The 18195-nt window shown below is 36.9% G+C and overlaps 1 protein-coding gene across 1 annotated transcript in view; it reads right to left on the reverse strand.

Moving 5' to 3' along the window:
• The window catches only part of RTTN (rotatin), a 201554-nt gene that overhangs the window by 92573 nt on the left and 90786 nt on the right, over positions 1-18195 (reverse strand). Inside the window, exons 26-27 of the mRNA XM_004461516.4 lie at positions 15174-15318; positions 3364-3518 (exon numbers count right to left, since the gene is read on the reverse strand). Of these exons, the coding sequence (XP_004461573.1) occupies positions 3364-3518; positions 15174-15318 (300 nt within the window). The remainder of the gene's footprint in view (positions 1-3363; positions 3519-15173; positions 15319-18195) is intronic.

Here is an 18195-nt window from a genome sequence, read left to right on the forward strand (position 1 = left end):
CCTTAGGCCTTCCCCTCATAGGAAACAGCCTTGTTTCCCACTTCTCTGTGCTCTTTATTCCTTACTCTTCTTCAAGACTCAGCTTATTCAATTCTCTCTCTCTCAATACACGTTTCTCTCCTCTTCCCTTCAGTTTCTCACTCTCTTTTTCTTAGCTCTATCTACTCACTTACCCTTCTCCCCTTCCCATCTCCTTTTCTCCTTCTCTCAACCCTCATTTTCCCTTACTACAGGCACATCCCCAGCAACCTATAAGCATGGATAAGTGTCTATCATCCTAAAAGAAAAAGACCTTACTTTCTCTGGACCCTGAAACATAAAAAAACAAGGTGACTGGCCCTCACACCTTTCCTTATCATCAGAACTCACTTTGAGAACAGTCTACTGTGTTGTTTTTCAAAGTCTGGTCCAAGGACCATCTGCTAGAAAATTACTCAGAGTGATTACTTAAGGGCAGATTCCTGAGCGACAGGTGAAAATGTTTTAACAAGCCCTCCAGGAGAGTCTTAAATACATTCCAGTTTGAAAACCACCAGTCCAGCTGCAGACTCTACTAGTCTCAGGTTCACTTTGTTGTTGCTGCCTTCTCTGTACTCTACTGATATATAATTCACATGCAATAAAGTTCACAAATCGTATGTACACAACTACATGACTGTTTATATGTATACATTTAAATGACCACCAACAATAAAGACATAAAACATTCTTAGGAACACCAAAGGTACCAGGTGTCCCTCTCTGGTGAATACCCACCACCTTTATCATCCCCTAACTGTGTTTCAGTGTGGAAAATTCCTACTGACTTACACGAATCCTTTCTTCTACTGTGTCTATGATGCTACTAAGCCCATGCAATGAATTCTTCACTTTAGAAATTGTATTTCTCATTTGTAGAATTTGCATATAATTCATTTTTGTAGTCTTCATTTCTCTTCTGCTATTCTCCATATCTTCATTGGTTTTGTCCATCTTTTCATCTAATATCTACTTAAATTGACTATAATTATTATTTATAATAGTAACTTTAATATTCTTGTCATGTTTGATAACTGTGGATCAGCTTCTAACATTTTTTCTCTTAATGATGGGATACATTTTCCTGCTTCTTCATAATTCTCTTCATTTAAAACTAAATGTCAAATATTTGTTAAAAAGAGCTACTGAAACTAAAGTAGATAATTTTTCACAGGGAAGGTCTGTCCTTTAGTTGCACAATTTGGGTTAAGAACAGATTTTTTCTTTTTTTTTTTTTTTTTAAGATTTATTTATTTATTTAATTTCCCCCCCTCCCCTGGTTGTCTGTTCTTGGTGTCTATTTGTTGTGTCTTGTTTCTTTGTCTGCTTTTGTTTCTTTGTCCGCTTCTGTTGTCGTCAGCGGCACGGGAAGTGTGGGCGGCGCCATTCCTGGGCAGGCTGCTCTTTGTTTTCACGCTGGGCGGCTTTCCTCATGGGCGCACTCCTTGCGCGTGGGGCTCCCCCACGCGGGGGACACCCTTGCGTGGCACGGCACTCCTTGCGCGCATCAGCACTGCGCATGGCCAGCTCCACACGGGTCGAGGAGGCCCGGGGTTTGAACCGCGGACCTCCCATATGGTAGACGGACGCCCTAACCACTGGGCCAAAGTCCGTTTCCCTCTTTTTTTTTTAATTTTCAAAATTTACACTCTACAGATTACTACTAATCCACTAAGCACAGTACCCTCTTCCTCCCTGCCCTTTCCCTGGTAATCTACAATCCACATGTCTCTACAAATTTGTTATAGCTAGATATTTCATTTAAGTGAAATCGTATATTTGTCCTTATGAGCCCAGCTTATTTCACTCAGCATAAAGTTCCAAGTTTCAACCATAATGCAGCATGTATCAAAACTTCACTTATTCTTACAGCCAAATACAATTCCATTGTGCCTATGTACCCCATTCTGTTTATCCTTTCATTTGTTGACAGATACTTAGGTTGTTTCTACCTTTTGGCTACTGTGAATAATGCTATTATGAACACTGGTGTAAGGTATCTGTTTGAGTCACTGTTTTTAATTTCTGTGGGTATAGAATTGTGGGGTCATATGGTAATTCTGTATTTAAATTTTTGAGAAACCACCAAACTGATTTCCATTTTACATTGCCACCAGCAATGCACTAGAAATCTCATATCTCCACATCTTCTCCAATACTTACTTTACTTTTTTGTAAATAACAGTCATTCTTGTGGGTGTGAAATGATATTTCAATTATATGAGTTATAAATAATTTTTCCCTTTCTGTAGGTTGTGTTTTCAATTTTTTATAATATCCTTCGGACAAAGGTTTTAATTTTGAAGAAGTCCCATTAATCTATTTTTTGGGTTTTTTTTGGTGCTTTATTGTTATATTTAGGAAATCAAAGATTTACACCTGTATTTCCTTCTAAAAATTTTATAGTTCTAGCTCCTACATTTAGGTCTTTCATCCATTTTGAGATATTATTTGTGTATATGTGAGGTAAGGGTCTAACTTCACTCTTTTACACGTAGCTACCCAGTTTTCCCAGCACCATTTGATGAACAGACTGTTCTTCGTATTGAATAGGCTTGGCATCCTTGTCAAAATTCAGTGGATTATAAATAAATACTTAAGAAAGAATGGAACTACAATAAATGCTAAAACATGGATGAATTTTGAAAACACTGTGCTAAGTGAAAGAAGCCAGACCCAAAGGGATATATATTGTACTATTCCATTTATATGAAATGTCCAGAATAGGTAAATCCATATCCACAGAGATAAAACACATGTTAGTGGTTGATAGGAACTGTGGAGAGGAGGGAATTGAGAATGATAACATTATTAATGCGTATCAGTTTCTCTTTGGAGTGATGGAAATATTCTGGAATTAGATCTTGGTGGTGTTTGCACAGCACTGTGACTTTACCAAAAACTACTCAATTGCATATTTTAAAATGGTTTAAGTGGTGAATTTTATCTTAATAAAATTTTTCAAAAACAAAAAGAAGTCTTAACTAGAAATATACATCTGATCATCAGTGTAAAAATAATCGGTAAAGTCACAGGAATGAGTGTGTTTGCCAATATAGATGTGCAGAGAATAAAAAGATGCTCAAGAAGCAAAAACCCTAAAGAAATAGAAAATACTGCGTGTTTGTGCTCATGTATGTATGAATAGTGAAAAAAACTGAGAAGTTACAATTGGGCTATTATAGAAATTCTTTGAAGCAAAAAGCAGCAGATCAATATAACTGATTATCACTGAAGTCTTTCTTCCTTCTAACTAGAAAGGAGTGAGAAATTAAAACTATGGAAATAAAAACAAAACTAGGTTCTATAAACGTATACTTGAATTTTCAACAATACACATGGTACCTGTCAGGAATTTCCATGAAACTGAACAACAAGGTGTTGAAAAGAGCGATCAGCTCTTTCTGAAGCTGTTGTCTGACCGCCGTCCGGATGTCCTCTGTTTCTTCTCGTGCCTGGGACTCTGTCAGAACCAGCAGGTCCAATAGTGGATTTGGGCTCTAAAAAATGAAATTTGTAAAAGAACACATATTTATTCTAGAAGTCAGCCATTTGTCATTTCCTGTAAAGGCTTTCTCTGTTTGTTTGTTTTTAGGAAGTACCGGGGATCAAACCTGGGTCCTCCTACATGGGAAGCAGGTGCTTAAGTGAGCTACATCCACTCCCCTCATATAAAGGTTTTGTTGCTAATTGTGCTCTAGATTAAGAATTATATTACCTAACTAGGAGGCATGCATCCTTCCTGAAAATATGTCAAATGATTACAGGATTAGCAGAGATGTTCTACACTTAGAGGATACTCAATTTATCTCAACAAAGGGGAAATAGACTCATTATAGGAAACAGAAAAATATAGAGAAGCACAACGAGAAAAGCAAAAGTCACCCACAATCACACCTCACGGAGATAGCCACTATTAGCATGTTGGTACATACTCTTGCTTTGTTGTTATGAGTATAAATATAAAAATAATCATAATTAAAATTTTTAGCAAAACTGGCATCTTTTTGGTAACTTTTTTCTACTTGATAATATCAATATTTCTTCAAAAACATTATTTTAATAAATGATTGCTTTCAACTACTAGGATTCACCACACCAGCTCCTACATAATCAATGATTTCAAATTTCAATGAGCTACAACAAACAGTATGGTCATCTCCAGTGATTTCCTCTACATGGATTTGAGGCAAACAAATTACTAAATTAAAACAAAATAATAATTTTAATGCTTTTGATATTTATTGCTCAAGTGTTCTACAATAAGAGTATACTAATAAACATTAGTAAGCAGGGTATGAGAAGGCCCACAATATCCAAACCAATGCTGTGTATTATTGTTGAAATCATCACTGATGGGCTAATGAACAAATAAATAAAAGTAAGCTGGTACTTTTAAAACTTTTTCCTATTTTTCCAACTGAAGACAAAATTGTAGTTAATGAAACATAATATGAGTATTTCTAATAATACAGAGACAGTAGAAAATACATTAACCATCAGCATGAATAGACATACAGATTAATTATTCATGCCTACAATGCCACAGTCCCTTCCTAAAAAGAGAACAAGAACAAGACTTCATTTTTTTTTAATTAAATTAGAAGCTATGCATTTTCACTCCTATTTTACAGATGGGCAAACAAGGCTTACAAAGAGGCTAAGTAAGTTGTCCAAGGTCATAAAAATGGGCAGAGCATATCTCTGCACCATCAAAGTCCTAAAGTAGTTTATATTCCATCCTTGGCATTATATCACCTCAAAAGCACATACAACGGCAAACAAAAAGAGATAAAATCAAAATATAATCACTATTGTTATGAAATCCTTCACCTAAAGAACTCAACTCAAAATTTATTGTATTTCCTTTAGAGAAAAGAAACAAAAATATGGAAAGAAAATTTTGAGTTGCTTATATTAGGATATACAGAATATTGTAATCAGGTACACACAATTATAAATAATATAATTGTGATGGTTTGGAGCTATATGGACCCCAAAAAAGTTTATTTTTAAAGTTATTTCATTCCTGTGTATGTAAACTTTTTGTTAGTAAGACTGTTTTGATTAGGTTACTGCAGTTAAGTGTAGCCCAGGGTAGGTCTTAATTCTCTTATTGGAATCCTTTATAAGAGAATGAAGCTCAAACAAAGAGAGTTAAAGTCACACAAGCAAGAAGCTGAAGGCAATGAAACATGGAAGAGAAGGGAGAGATAAGCATTGCCACCCTGTGCCTTGCACGTGACAGAAGAGTCCAGGGCTGCTGGCAGCTGGTCTTCAGGAAGAAAGCACTGCCTTGATGCCTTGACTTGGACACTTTCACAGCCTCAGAACTGTAAGCTTGTAAACAAAAAATCCCCATTTGTAAAAGTCAACCCAGTTCTGGTATACTGCTTTTGACTGCCCAGCAGACTAGAACTATAATTTAGAGCCTTTGGAAGGTACTGAGAGGATGTTTGTTTTTAACTTATTTTACCATAGTTTCAAACCTAAACAGTATTTTTTTCCAACTTTTCATTTCATCCTGAGCAAGAAGTACCTTGTTTAGATCAAATAAAATATGAAAACTAACTACAACTTACAGCTATTTCATAAATGAGTAAAAGAATCAAGATGTATATTTAGTAAAATCATAAAAATATATTTCCTATAATATTTTTACCCCACAATAACCAAAGTCTGATTTATATACCATCCCTCCAACTTCCCTAAATATTGACAAAATGAACAAGCAGCTTCTAATGCAAATCCCATGTTGGTAAAAAATACAAGAATTATTAATTCTGACATACAAATAAAAATTAAATAGAAGCTAACAATAAGAATCTCATCCTATTAATAAGTCATAAATTGCTGAGATTTCCCCCTTTTACAACTTATCTTCAATTTACATGTTGAACATTAAGACTCAGCTACATCACTTCTAAAAAATCAGAGGAATTACCACTCAAGTATAATACAGATGTCACAGTGTTGCTTATTGATCACAAGTGCTAAATCATAGCTGAAGTTTTCGTCTTTAGAAATTACTATTCAGACTTAATTTTAAACCCACTACCTGGGTCATTACTTTGCCACTGCTGACCTCCAAAAGGCAGCAATTTCTATAGCGATCGTTCACTTTCTTTAAGTACACACTGTTACCACTCATCCTATCCAATTTATACCCATCAGCAAGCCACCTCAGTAGGATGAGTAAGGGCCTCGAGGGCCTCAAGGAACTCTCCAAGAGTAGATGAGTCTGGGAAAGTCAACCAAGAAAAGGAAACATGCTGTGTAATTCTGAACAGTCTTACATGCTTACAAAATAGGGCACTTGCTCTTATGAATTTCCCTCTAAAAACACATTCTAAAAAGTAAGTTATTCAAATTCAGCACTTCAAGTTTATCTTAACATGTGAACAAAATATCGTTACAGTAAAATATAGATCAGTGATGCAATATCCTAAAGTGCTTAAGAATTATGTTTGTAATAAATGAATGTTTTAATAAACAAAGAAAAAATTTAACAGAGAAAGTTTCCAAATGTTTTTAGTAAGTTAGTTGATTTTTCTCTACAGTTCCTATAAACATTCTTCTGTTGAATCACGTACGCATATCTGAATAATTCTGTTAGTTTTTCCAATATAGCTTTTACATATCTTTTCATGTAGGTCCCCAAAATAATTTCCAAAAAATCCAAATTTCCAAAAAAAATTGCTAAAATGAATTGCTTTGAAAATGCTATCTTACTGACTTTCTTAAATAAGTTCTCACTTACTTTACTCATTTCAAATTTATAATTAAACTTTAAAACGTTTGTGACTTTCTAGGTTTCCTTTATCTTCAACAATTGGTTCTTACATAACATCAATTTAATTCTTGTAGCACAGAATTTAGAGAGTAAACTTTCTTGATAGTGCATGACAAATTCGACTTTGCTTACCTTTAAAAGTATTTTTATAACCCTAGTGATAATAATCTATAAGCACATACAGTAAAAACTTTCCAAAGAGGGTCCTGATACTATATGAAGTAAGTAAATTTAATTAATCCAAAAAACCTTTTCTAAAACTGAATTAAAACTATATTATGATCATTTAGAAACTAGTAGAAATCTCGTTTTAATTTCATAGCTAAGAATACGTTATACAATTACAATGGCACTCATTATATAAAAAAATTCACTATTAAATCTACGGTTTTGACTAGCTAGTTATAGAACTTAAATAATATGCACAGTGATTTTTCTCTTGTTATATACTATGTAAGAGTCTTATATTCAAACTATACAAGGTCAATTACTGCACAAATTTTCAAGAAAAGATTCTAAAACTAAAGCCCATTATATCTATTTTCACAATCCAAGCAACCATAATCTCCATAATCTTGTTTCAAAGAATGAAAAGGATATTATTTTAGAACTTATTTTTTAAAAGAAACAAATGAGTAAAATAATTAAGCTATAAAAAACATATAGACCAAAAACGGACTTAAAAAATATATATATTTAAAAAAACCCATCTAGGAGAAAAGTTTGACAGCGCTTCCTTTAATAATATTTTAATATCCAATCTCCAAAATATTTAAGCCTGCTTAAAAGCTATAAAGAATTATAATGACATTAGGTTTTACTCTTTTGGTTTATAAAAGATATTCAGAAATTCAATGATCTTATTAAGGATGTAATAAATGTATTTTAGAAATAAGCCTTTTCCCTCTCATTTGTGTTATGAATGTTTTTCTATTTATCATGTCTTTTTCATCTTAAGGTATTTCTTGCTAAACATACAGAATCAAATAAAATTTCAACATAATGCTTTCCCATTGACAACTGTTCTGTAATTAATTTCACAAAATAAGCATAAAGTTGACCTGGAAGAAGTAAAATTAACCAGAGAAAAATATAAGGAATAAAGTTTGCAGAGAGGCACTGGGGTTGGTGTATGCTCAGGAGACTTTAATCTCTGGACTGTCCATGTGCCAGCTTGCCCCTGAGCCTCAGCAGAGTTGCAATACCTACTCTCCAGTTCATTGGACTTACCCAAGTCAGCTAACAGGGAGATGAGGATGGTCAACCACCACACCAGGGACCTAAGAGAATCTACAGCTGCAAGCAGGAGAATCCCATCCATCAGCCATGTGGGATCTAAGCCCCATCTCGATTTAGAGGTGGAGTGGGCATTGCCATCCCAGGGTCCTCAGGATGGAGGAATAAAATATGGATTAGAGTGGACTTACTGGTATTCCACTATAGAATTATTGTGAGTCTAGCAATGGAAGAAATTGTATCATTGATGTGGAGATAGTGGCCACAGGAGTTGCTGAGGGCAGGAGAGAGAAGAGGTGTGACTGGGGGGCGTTTTGGGGACTTGGAGTTGTCCTGAATGATACTGCAGGGACAGATGCAGAACATTCTATATCCTACCATAACCCACTGACTGAACTGGTAGAGAGTGGAAACTACAACGTAAACTATAATCCATGCAGTATAGCAGTGCTTCAAAATGTATTCATCAAATGCAATGAATGTGCCACGCTGATGAAAGAGGTTGATGATGTGGGAGGAGTCGGGGGGTGGGGAGTGGAGTATATGGGAACCTCTTATATTTTTTAATGTAACATTTTGTGTGACCTAAGTATCTTTAAAAAAAAGAAGACAATAAAAATATATTTTAAGAAGTCTAAGAAGAAACTTGCTAAAATATTTTTAAATGTAGTTCTTCAGAAAATATGGACATTTCAAAGGAATACAAAGTACAATCCAAGAGCTGTGTATTTACAAGAATTACTTTATGATTTTAAAAAAAAGGTGACAATTTAAACCAAGGAGAAATACATGATATTGTAACAACTGCTAATTATTCAGAAAAATAAACGTAATATAGAAAAAATTACCAATAACTAAAGATACAAAGAAAAATTAAAACTTAAAAGCTTAAAAGAGGGAAGTGGATTTGGCTCAACTGATAGAGTGCCTGCCTACCACATGGGAGGTCCAGGGTTCAAACCAAGGATGAGCCTCCTGACCCCTGTGGTGAGCTGGCCCATGCACGGTGCTGATGTGGGCAAGGAGTGCTGTGCCATGCAGGGGTGCCCCCCACGTGGGGAGCCCCACGTATAAGGAGTGTGCCCTGCAAGGAGAGCCGCCCTGAGCGAAAAGAGTACAGCCTGCCCAGGAGTGGTGCTGCACACACAGAGCTGACACAGCAAGATGACGCAACAAAAAGAGACACAGATGCCTAGTGCCACTGACAAGAATACAAGCGGACACACTAGAACACACAGCAAATGGACACAGAGAGCAGACAATGGGGGGGGGGGATGGTGAAAGAAATAAATATAAAATAAAATCTTTTTTAAAAAAAAAGCTTAAAAGACACTTTAGAGAAAAGAAGATCTAAGAAGATGAAAGCTCTGGAACCTATAAAGACACTCATAAATCTGACTACTTAAAGACAGTGTCATGGGGTCTACATTCTAATGGGGAGCAGAGGGGTAAAGGGAAAAGAAGCAGAGATAATCTCCAGGTGGTAGTCCCAAGAGGAATGAAGAAAATTAAAATAGCCCAAGGAGGTAGAGGGAGACAGAGATGGAGGGGCACTTCACTAGAAAGGCTGGTCAGACAAGGCTTCTCTGCTTAACAGAAGACCAGAATGCTGGATGAAGTGTGGGAGTCACCACATACCAAGGTCTAGGCAAGAGCAGTCCAGCCAGAGGGGAGAGGAAAATGCAAGGGCACTCAGATAGTTGTGAGCAGCAAGTTTCGAAAACAGCCAGGAGCCAATGAGTAGCATATAGGGGTAGAAGAGGAGGTTAGAAAGATATTCAGAATCAATAGATATTCAGAGAGCCTTAGAGGCAACAGTAAATACTTGAGAGTTTAATCTGAATGAGAAATAAGGGTGATGGAAGATTTTGAGAAAAGTGACACTATGTGACTTATTTTCAAACACCATGCTAGGAGCTGTCTTCAGACCCACAGGTGCCATGGGTAATAAGCCCAGGGCAGGGTGATAGTGGCTTGGTGTGGGGTGGTAATGGGGAAGGTGGGTGAGAAAAGACTGGATTCCTGAAATGCAAACATACACACAACCTTTAGGACTATGAGGGGTTGAAGAAATTATAGTCCTGGAACACAATGTAAATACTAGAAAAGATGGTGGAGTAAAAATAACATATCTAATAAAAGTTGGAGGCTGAAATGGGTAGCTAAGATAGGCTATGATAATTAAGTGCAAAAAACTAAAAGCATGGTCAGAAGACAAATGACAAACAAGAAAAGAACAAATGCAACTCCTATCATAGATAAAAGAGCTAATCTCCTGATTATGGAGTGCCTCTTGTTGTTTTGCTTTTGTTTTAAAGACTAACAAGCCAATAGTGGGGGCAAAACTGGTAAGGACATGAACAAACCATTCACAGAAAAGGAAAGAAAGAAGCCCCAAACAGAAAAATATCTCCACTTCACTCAAAATAAGTTATGTACTTAAAGCAAAACCTCATACTATGCTGATGAAATAGTGGAGAAAAAGGCAGCTCTAGCATTGCCTGAGGAAACATACATTGATTCAATCTCTAAGGTATACAATTTATAATTTCTATTAAAAAATATACCATCATGCACACACACATATATCTGCAATTTGTAATCTGACTCAGCAATTACAGTTCTAGAACATTAGTCCGTAAAATATACCTGCAGATGTGATAAATGATATGGCTACAAGTATTCATAGCAGAATTGTTTATAATAGCAATACTAAAAACAACCTTTTTGTCCACCAAGAGGAAAATGGTTTAAGTCGATTATGGTTAAGTAACAACTGAATAAAGAGTTGAAAAATCATAACTGAATAACAGTGAAATCAATTATGTGTAAACAGATCGTCTGCTATTGCTCCGTCCCGCCCTCCCTCAGTTCCAGCTCACTGTCCTTGCTGTCCCTAAACAAGTTCTTCCTCATACCTAAGCCTGGGTTCTCTCCCTCCCCTATTCTGTTTGGCTGGCTCCCCTACTTCATTCAGGTGTCTGCTCCAACGATTCTTCCTCAGAGAGGTCTTTTTGGGACCAGTTCCTCTAGGGTGGAACCCCTATCACTCTCTATCCCTTATCCAGTTTTATTTTTCTTCTTTTATTTATCACTGCTCCCTCGCTTTGTGCATCATGACCGCACACAGGATGTTTGTTGTCCAGTGTCTAGAACAGTACTGTATTAGTCAGCCAAAGGGATGCTGAGGCAAAATACCAGAAATTGTTTGTTTTTTATAAAGGGTTTTTATTCTGGGATAGGAGCTTACAGATACCAAGCCATAAGGCATAAGTTACTTCCCTCACTTAAGTCTATATTCATGTGTTGGAGCAAGATGGCTGCTGATGTCTGCTAGGGTTCAGGCTTCCTGGGTTCCTCCCTTCCAGTTTCTTGCTCCTCTCTGGGTTCAGGGTTCCTCTCTTCCTGGGCTTGCTTCTCTTTCTCTGTGAGCTTACTTCCTGGGGCTCCAGCTTAAGGCTTCAGCATCAAACTCCAATATCAAAACCCTCAACTCTGTCCTTTGCCATGCCTTTTATCTTGCCACCAAGGGGCAAGGACTCAATGCCCTAATGATGTGGCTCAATCAAAGCCCTAATCATAACTTAATCACGCCCAGGTACAGACCAGATTACAAACATAATCAAATACCTATTTTTGTAATTCATAACCATATCAAACTGCTATACTCTACCCTCTGAATTCCAAAAAGACATTACAGTCTTCGAAAAAACTTTATCAGTAACAATGCAAGTACTAAATCATATCACAATCAATTTAAAGAAATACAGTTTGTCTTGGGGCAAAGTCCTGTCTGCTATAGACCTCTGAAATTTACAAAACAATTTACCTGTTTCCAATATACAAATGGACAAAGGATAAACATTTTCATTACACTAAGGAGAAATTGGGAGAGAAACATGAGTCACGGGTCCTCTACTGTTCAGTAAACCTGCAGGGCATCCTTCATTCAATTTCAGTCTGAGAGTCATTCTTTAGATGATGATTTCTTCTCCTTTGCGCCGTATAGGAACCTACCTTTTCCACATGCTTGCCCAATGGCCATTTTCTTGGTTCTACCCTCATCAAGCATCTGGGTGTCGACCAAACTCCAGACCTCACCCTCCAAGAGTGTTGGGGTGATTGCCAAACCTTACCCAATCTTTGGGTTAGAGTCCTAAGCCCCTAATAACAGTGACATGAAGATAACATTTCCCCTAACCTTTGGCAAACAGGTTCAACCCACTGAGAGCAACGAGTTGACCACCTGGCCTTCCCTAACCTTTGGCATACAGACTCAACCTTCTCAGAGCAACGAGTTGACCACCTGGCTTTCCCTAATCCATGGGGGACAGGTCCACCCCTCTCAGACCCGTGGGGTGCTGACCTTAACTACCATAATCCTTGGGGAATGTGCTCCACCCTCTCTGTACCCTGGGGCAGCAAAACTCTTCCAGAACATTTGGTGGTAACATTCACCCTCTTCGACTGCTGGTGAAAACTCACCTTCTCTGTATAGATGGGTGGGGCTAGTGCAGGACACATGCTTAACCCTGATGGTATCAAAGAATGCATGAATGGATGGTACATCTATACATGGAACAAATTAATAAAATTATATAGAGCAAGCCCTGGTGGACCCTCAGAGCCAAAAACAAAAACAAAAAACTGTGCCCTATTTCCTCCTTGCACACCCTCGTGCGCTTCCTCTTGAAACCCTTTCAAATCTGAAATCCCCAACAAAGGCAGCCTGCTGACCCAGCCGGCCAGTCAAGTCACAAGTTAGTTAAGATTGACCCAATACAAAATAAAGCCCACCTGCCCTAAATGGCAAACAATCCCCATCTAATCAAGACAACTTAAGCTAACTTCCTTTTTATGTATATAAAAACCAAACGCTGTCCCAGAATCTTGAAACTGCTTTCATTTTCATAAGTGATTCAGCTTCCTTGCTACAGCAAAACTTTTGGTGTCCCAAATAAAGTGCTCTATTCTGCAAACTGAACTTCAGCTTGTCTTTCAACAAGTTATGCACCCATATGGAAAGATTTATTGGATGTACTGTTAAGTAGGAGAGAAAAAGTGTGAACAGTATATACTATACACTATTATTTGGCAGTAAAAAAGACGACTATCTACTGATGTAAACACACACACCACAACAGATACAACAAACTGAGCCTTAGACTTTCTCCAGGTGATGGCTATGCCCTTTCCCCAAACCGGTCTGCCCAGCACTCAAAGCTTAGACCTTGGCCTGCATATTCCCTGAAACATAATAAATGCCTATTGAATTAATGAATGAATGCCCCTGTGTATACATTATGTTTAATATAATAAAAGACCAACCAATATTTTGGGGGTGCATACTATGTGTCAGTACTATACTAAGCACTGTATCTACTTCGATGGGGTGTGCCCCTAGGGTTTCTTCTTTAAAAAATTGTGCTAATGTAGGATCCTTTTATTGATTTCCTTAAACATTTTTATTTGGAATTATTGGATTTTGTCTATTCCCATTCTGGTATTTGTTTGCTTTATCAATATTCTAAATTATATTTTCATATACTGAACCAATCTTGTGCTTCTAATAAAAAACCTACTTGGGTTTGCTGAGTGATTCTGTTTGCATATACTTAAGTTCCATTTGTTACTAGTATTCTTAAAGTTTTACATCCTATGCTTATCAATAACCTTGAGCATGATGCATCATTCTTTTTTATTAGACTTTAACAGTTAGAAATTAAATTTATGTGTAGTTCTTGCAATTAACTGTATGGCTTACTTAATGTCATGTGTTTATTAGTGAGTTAATAAACATTTACTGCAAATCCACTCTGTGCAAAGCACTACATTAGATGCTCAGTACACAACTGTGAACAAAAAAGATCATTCCTAATTAAATCAATCTGTAGTAAGGTAGAATAAACATGTAGACAAGTTTTATACACACACATTCATGTATATAACATGTAGATTTTAAAATAACATTCTCAATTAGATTTTCTAACTTATACCATATTGGCACTATATATTTTTAGAGAGACCATCTCTTTAAATAAGCTTTGCAAATGTATTAATATATAACAGGAAAAGAAGACATGGCTCAACTGATAGAGCCTCTGCCTACCATATGGGAGGTCCAGGGTTCAAACCCAGGACCTCCTGGCCCAAGTAGTGAGCTGGCCCACACACGATGCTGCCATGTGCAAGGAGTGCCATGCCACTCAGGGGTGTCCCCCGCATAGGGGAGTGCCAAGCACAAGGAGAGCACCCCGCATTGAGTCACCCTGTGCGAAAAAGGCATAGCCTGCCCAGGAGTGGTGCTGCATGCACGGAGAGCTGATGCAGCAAGATGATGCAACAAAAAGAGACATGGATTCCCTGTGCCACCAAGAATGCAAGAGGACATAAAAGAACACACAGTGAACGGATACAAAGAGCAGACAATGCGGGGGCAGGAGGGAAGGGGAGAGAAATAAATAACAAAATAAATCTTTAAAAATATATATATATATATACACACATATATACATATATAAAAAACAGGACTTATTTATTTGTCTTATAAGGTGTACTATCTTCTACCCTAGTAGAATTTTGGTTTTTTACCCCTTGATAATTTGTGCAAAGGTTTATCTTGGCCAAGTTAAGTAAATTCATATAGTATTGGGGAAAAAAATAAAAACACACAGATAGATGATACATAGCAAGCTAGCTTCTTGAGCTCTTGACAAGTTTCTTAGAACACAGTGAACCAAAAAGTTGAAAATAGTAGTAAAAGCATAAAACTACAGTAAACTTACGTTAAAACCTGAGAACTGCTTTTCCCTCATTCTTTCCAACCTCACCATCACTATCCCCCTTTCACTGCTTCCAACTGGCTTGCTATCTACTTCCTCACATTCCAATTTAAAGGTTTAGTTAACATCAAGACTGAGTATTTCATTCATTCTAGAGAATTTTAATAAACATAGACATAATCCCATCAGAAAGACCTGGTGGCTATGAGTCACATATTACAACAGGTGACTACTTCAGTAAGTGTAACCTAAACAAAAGTTGCCCTTAGCCCTAATAATTATTAATAGTTTTTTACAAAAAAATCACTTGTCAATCAAAATCCAAGCTCTTTCACAATACTTACATGTCTAAGAAGTAACTCTAGAATCCAGCTCAGAAGTTCTACTGATGCATTTTTTCTTTGTTCCTTCATTAACTTATTTAAGAAATGTATGACATCGATCAGCAGTTTCTCATCTTCAGTGCAAGCAGGAAGAACCTGTAAAAACCTACAAAGAAGAAGGCTATAATCATGGATTCTATCTCTTTAAATCTGCATATTTTCACTGTTCCTTACTGATCCATGCATTCAACACATTTTTCCTGAGCTTGCTATGTTAAGTGACAGTATCCTAGGTGTTACAATGAAGGAAAAAGGGTATCCACCTTCAAGAACCTGAGCCTGTAAAGGAGAAAACGTGCACCCAAGTAACTAACTTAAAAAAAACAGAAGCAATGACACCACCTCAAGAGAAAAATACCAAATTAAAAAAACAAACAAAACTTGAGTACAGAGGAGAAAAACACTGCCTCCAACTGTGCAGGAAAGAGCTATTTCCAGATGAAAATTTCATGTTCCATTAAAAAAAATTAGTATTTCAACCCTAATTCTGACCAATTAGGAAGAGCAGGGTATTGGTGGGGAGGGCAAGTTTGTAGTAGGCAAGGAAAATACTGAGCAGACTTCAGAAAGAATATCTTTGAAAGTTCAGGGAGGAAAGACACAAACAAATTTTCAGAGATTCTTAAGAGAAATTTTGGTTTAAGAGGCTAGATGATTAGATAAGAAAAATCTTTTATTAAAAAAAAAGCAGTGTGGGAAACTTTTTCTAAAGGAAATCAATCAAGAAAGGCTACAAAGAGATTCAGTTTTACTGTAATGTTTTATTAAAAGATTCCTTCCTGTGTTTTGTGTTGGCGTTCCGCATCTGATTGTTCTCAGTCACGCTAGTGATGGCTTGTGACTGGAGCTCAGTGGAAGTGCCAGGTGTCCTAAATGTGATGGTTTCATCGAATGACTGTGGTGTGTTTTGTTTCCAAGTTCAGTGATTTCCCCCTTTTTTCGTTAAATGTTAAATAAAAATACAACGATGTGTATGAGTTCTCCCATGTAATACGGTAATGTGTAACTTGCTGTCTTTCCCATCTTTTAAAGCAGGCTTTGTGAAAACATAATACAAATAGCAGCGAATGGGACTCAAATGTTGTGTTTCCTAGAAACTGCTTTTTCAGTAAGGGATGGTGACAAAATTAAAGGACAAATATTTAAACATTTATAAATTACTGAAACTCTTTCAAGTAACTGAAGGTACTGCGCTTATGGTCTAGTGGAAATGGGAAAAACGCATTTCTGTGGATCCCTTTTGAAGCATGCAAGTGGACAGGAGTTAGAGGGTTTCGCCTTTGGCAAGCTACCACAGCATTCAAACATGCCTGGGGGCAGCGTCCTACAGTGCTCTTTACTTGAACGTTGTTAAAATGTGTGGAGCTGTAATCAACTGTTGAGATCTCTTAACAAAGGGTCTGAAAAACAATATATATATATTAGATTTCTATTTTGTAAAACCTAAGGAACTATATAAAAATGTAATAAAGAGCAACACTACTACTAATAGTATCCAGCATTTATTCAGCAGTATGTGCCAGAATCTGTTCCAAGGACTTAGAAGTGTTTTCTCAGTCTTCATAGCAACTCTGTCTCCCCATTTTAGGAGTGAGAAAACTCAGGTATTGATAAGTAATTTTTCCAAGGTTAGACAGTTAATATGTGTTAGGGCATGCCAACCTAAGCAGACCAACTGCAGAGTTCCACTACTCGTATTTGTTAGTCATGTGGGTTTACTTATTACGTTTTATTTTTCTCTATTTAAAATCCTCACTTCCCCAAAGTGACATTTAGCTGAGAAGGATGGCAAATTTCAAATTATAAAATGTGAAATTAGAAAATATTTCAAACGGTTGAGATGAAGAGTCTATCAGAAGGAAATTTAAAAATCCTAATATGAAGATCATAAGGAGTCTTCCACAAAATCCAGTGTAATCTTCATAAGGTCACCTCTCCAGTCTCATTTTGAACCAATCCCATATCCCTTATCCTTCTTTTAGTTCCTGAAAGATACTCTTTCTTAACTTAGGTCCCCATCCCTATGCCCGGAATCCTTTCTGCTTCCATTCCCATAGGCTTCTATCACCCCAACCATCTTTAATGCCTTGGTATTAAATGCATATTTAATGTCTCTCTACCCATTTAACTTCATTTCATGAACCTCTTCTTCCCACTCAGGTGAGGTTAGGTATCCACCAATATGGTTCTAGAATGGTCTACTTCTTGCTAGAATTCCTACTTTTGATTTCAATTTTAACTGCTTTATTTCGTGTTCCATGAGAGCAAGGGCCATGTCAATTTTGCTGACCATTATATTCCCTATAAGAGTCTGGCACCCAGTAGGTGATCAACAAATGTTTACTGAATGATAAAGAAGCACCATGGAAAAGAGGAAAGAGCCCCTTTCCACCTACCTACCCCCTCCTCACCCCACCGACTCCCCAGAGAAAGAATCATGTCCAGATCAGAGAGGGAGTTCAAAGAAATACAGTATACTTGTGAAACAGTATGAATAATTGAGAAGCCTGTCTACTACGCATTTGAAAGCTTTCTGAAAGTGGAAAATGCTTGAAGCCTGGGAGGAGAAAAAGTGGGAGGAAATTATAGTTAAGTTTAAATAATTGAAGGGGTTATCACATGCAAATATGGTTTACATTTATTCTGTTCTAAAGGAAAGAACAAACAGATGGAAATTACCAGATGGCCAATGTCAGTTCAAAAGAAGGAAGAACTTTCTAATAATCACAGTGCAAAAATGGAATGAGCTTCTCTTAACTGCAGGTGTTCATGCTGAGGTTATCTGGACACTTGACAGGGATATACAGAGAGCATTTATCAGATACATGGCTGGACTAACTGAACACCAAGGTCCTCCCAACTCACTCATTCCACATTATTAAGAGCCTTCTGCATACTCTGCCTTAGGCCAATGTGAGAGATATAAATAAGGAATGTATTTAACCCAGGTAAGTGAGGAGAAAAGACAGATTTTTATATTTAA

This window comes from Dasypus novemcinctus, chromosome 16 (assembly GCF_030445035.2).
Source record: "Dasypus novemcinctus isolate mDasNov1 chromosome 16, mDasNov1.1.hap2, whole genome shotgun sequence".
Taxonomy (NCBI): Eukaryota; Metazoa; Chordata; class Mammalia; order Cingulata; family Dasypodidae; genus Dasypus; species Dasypus novemcinctus.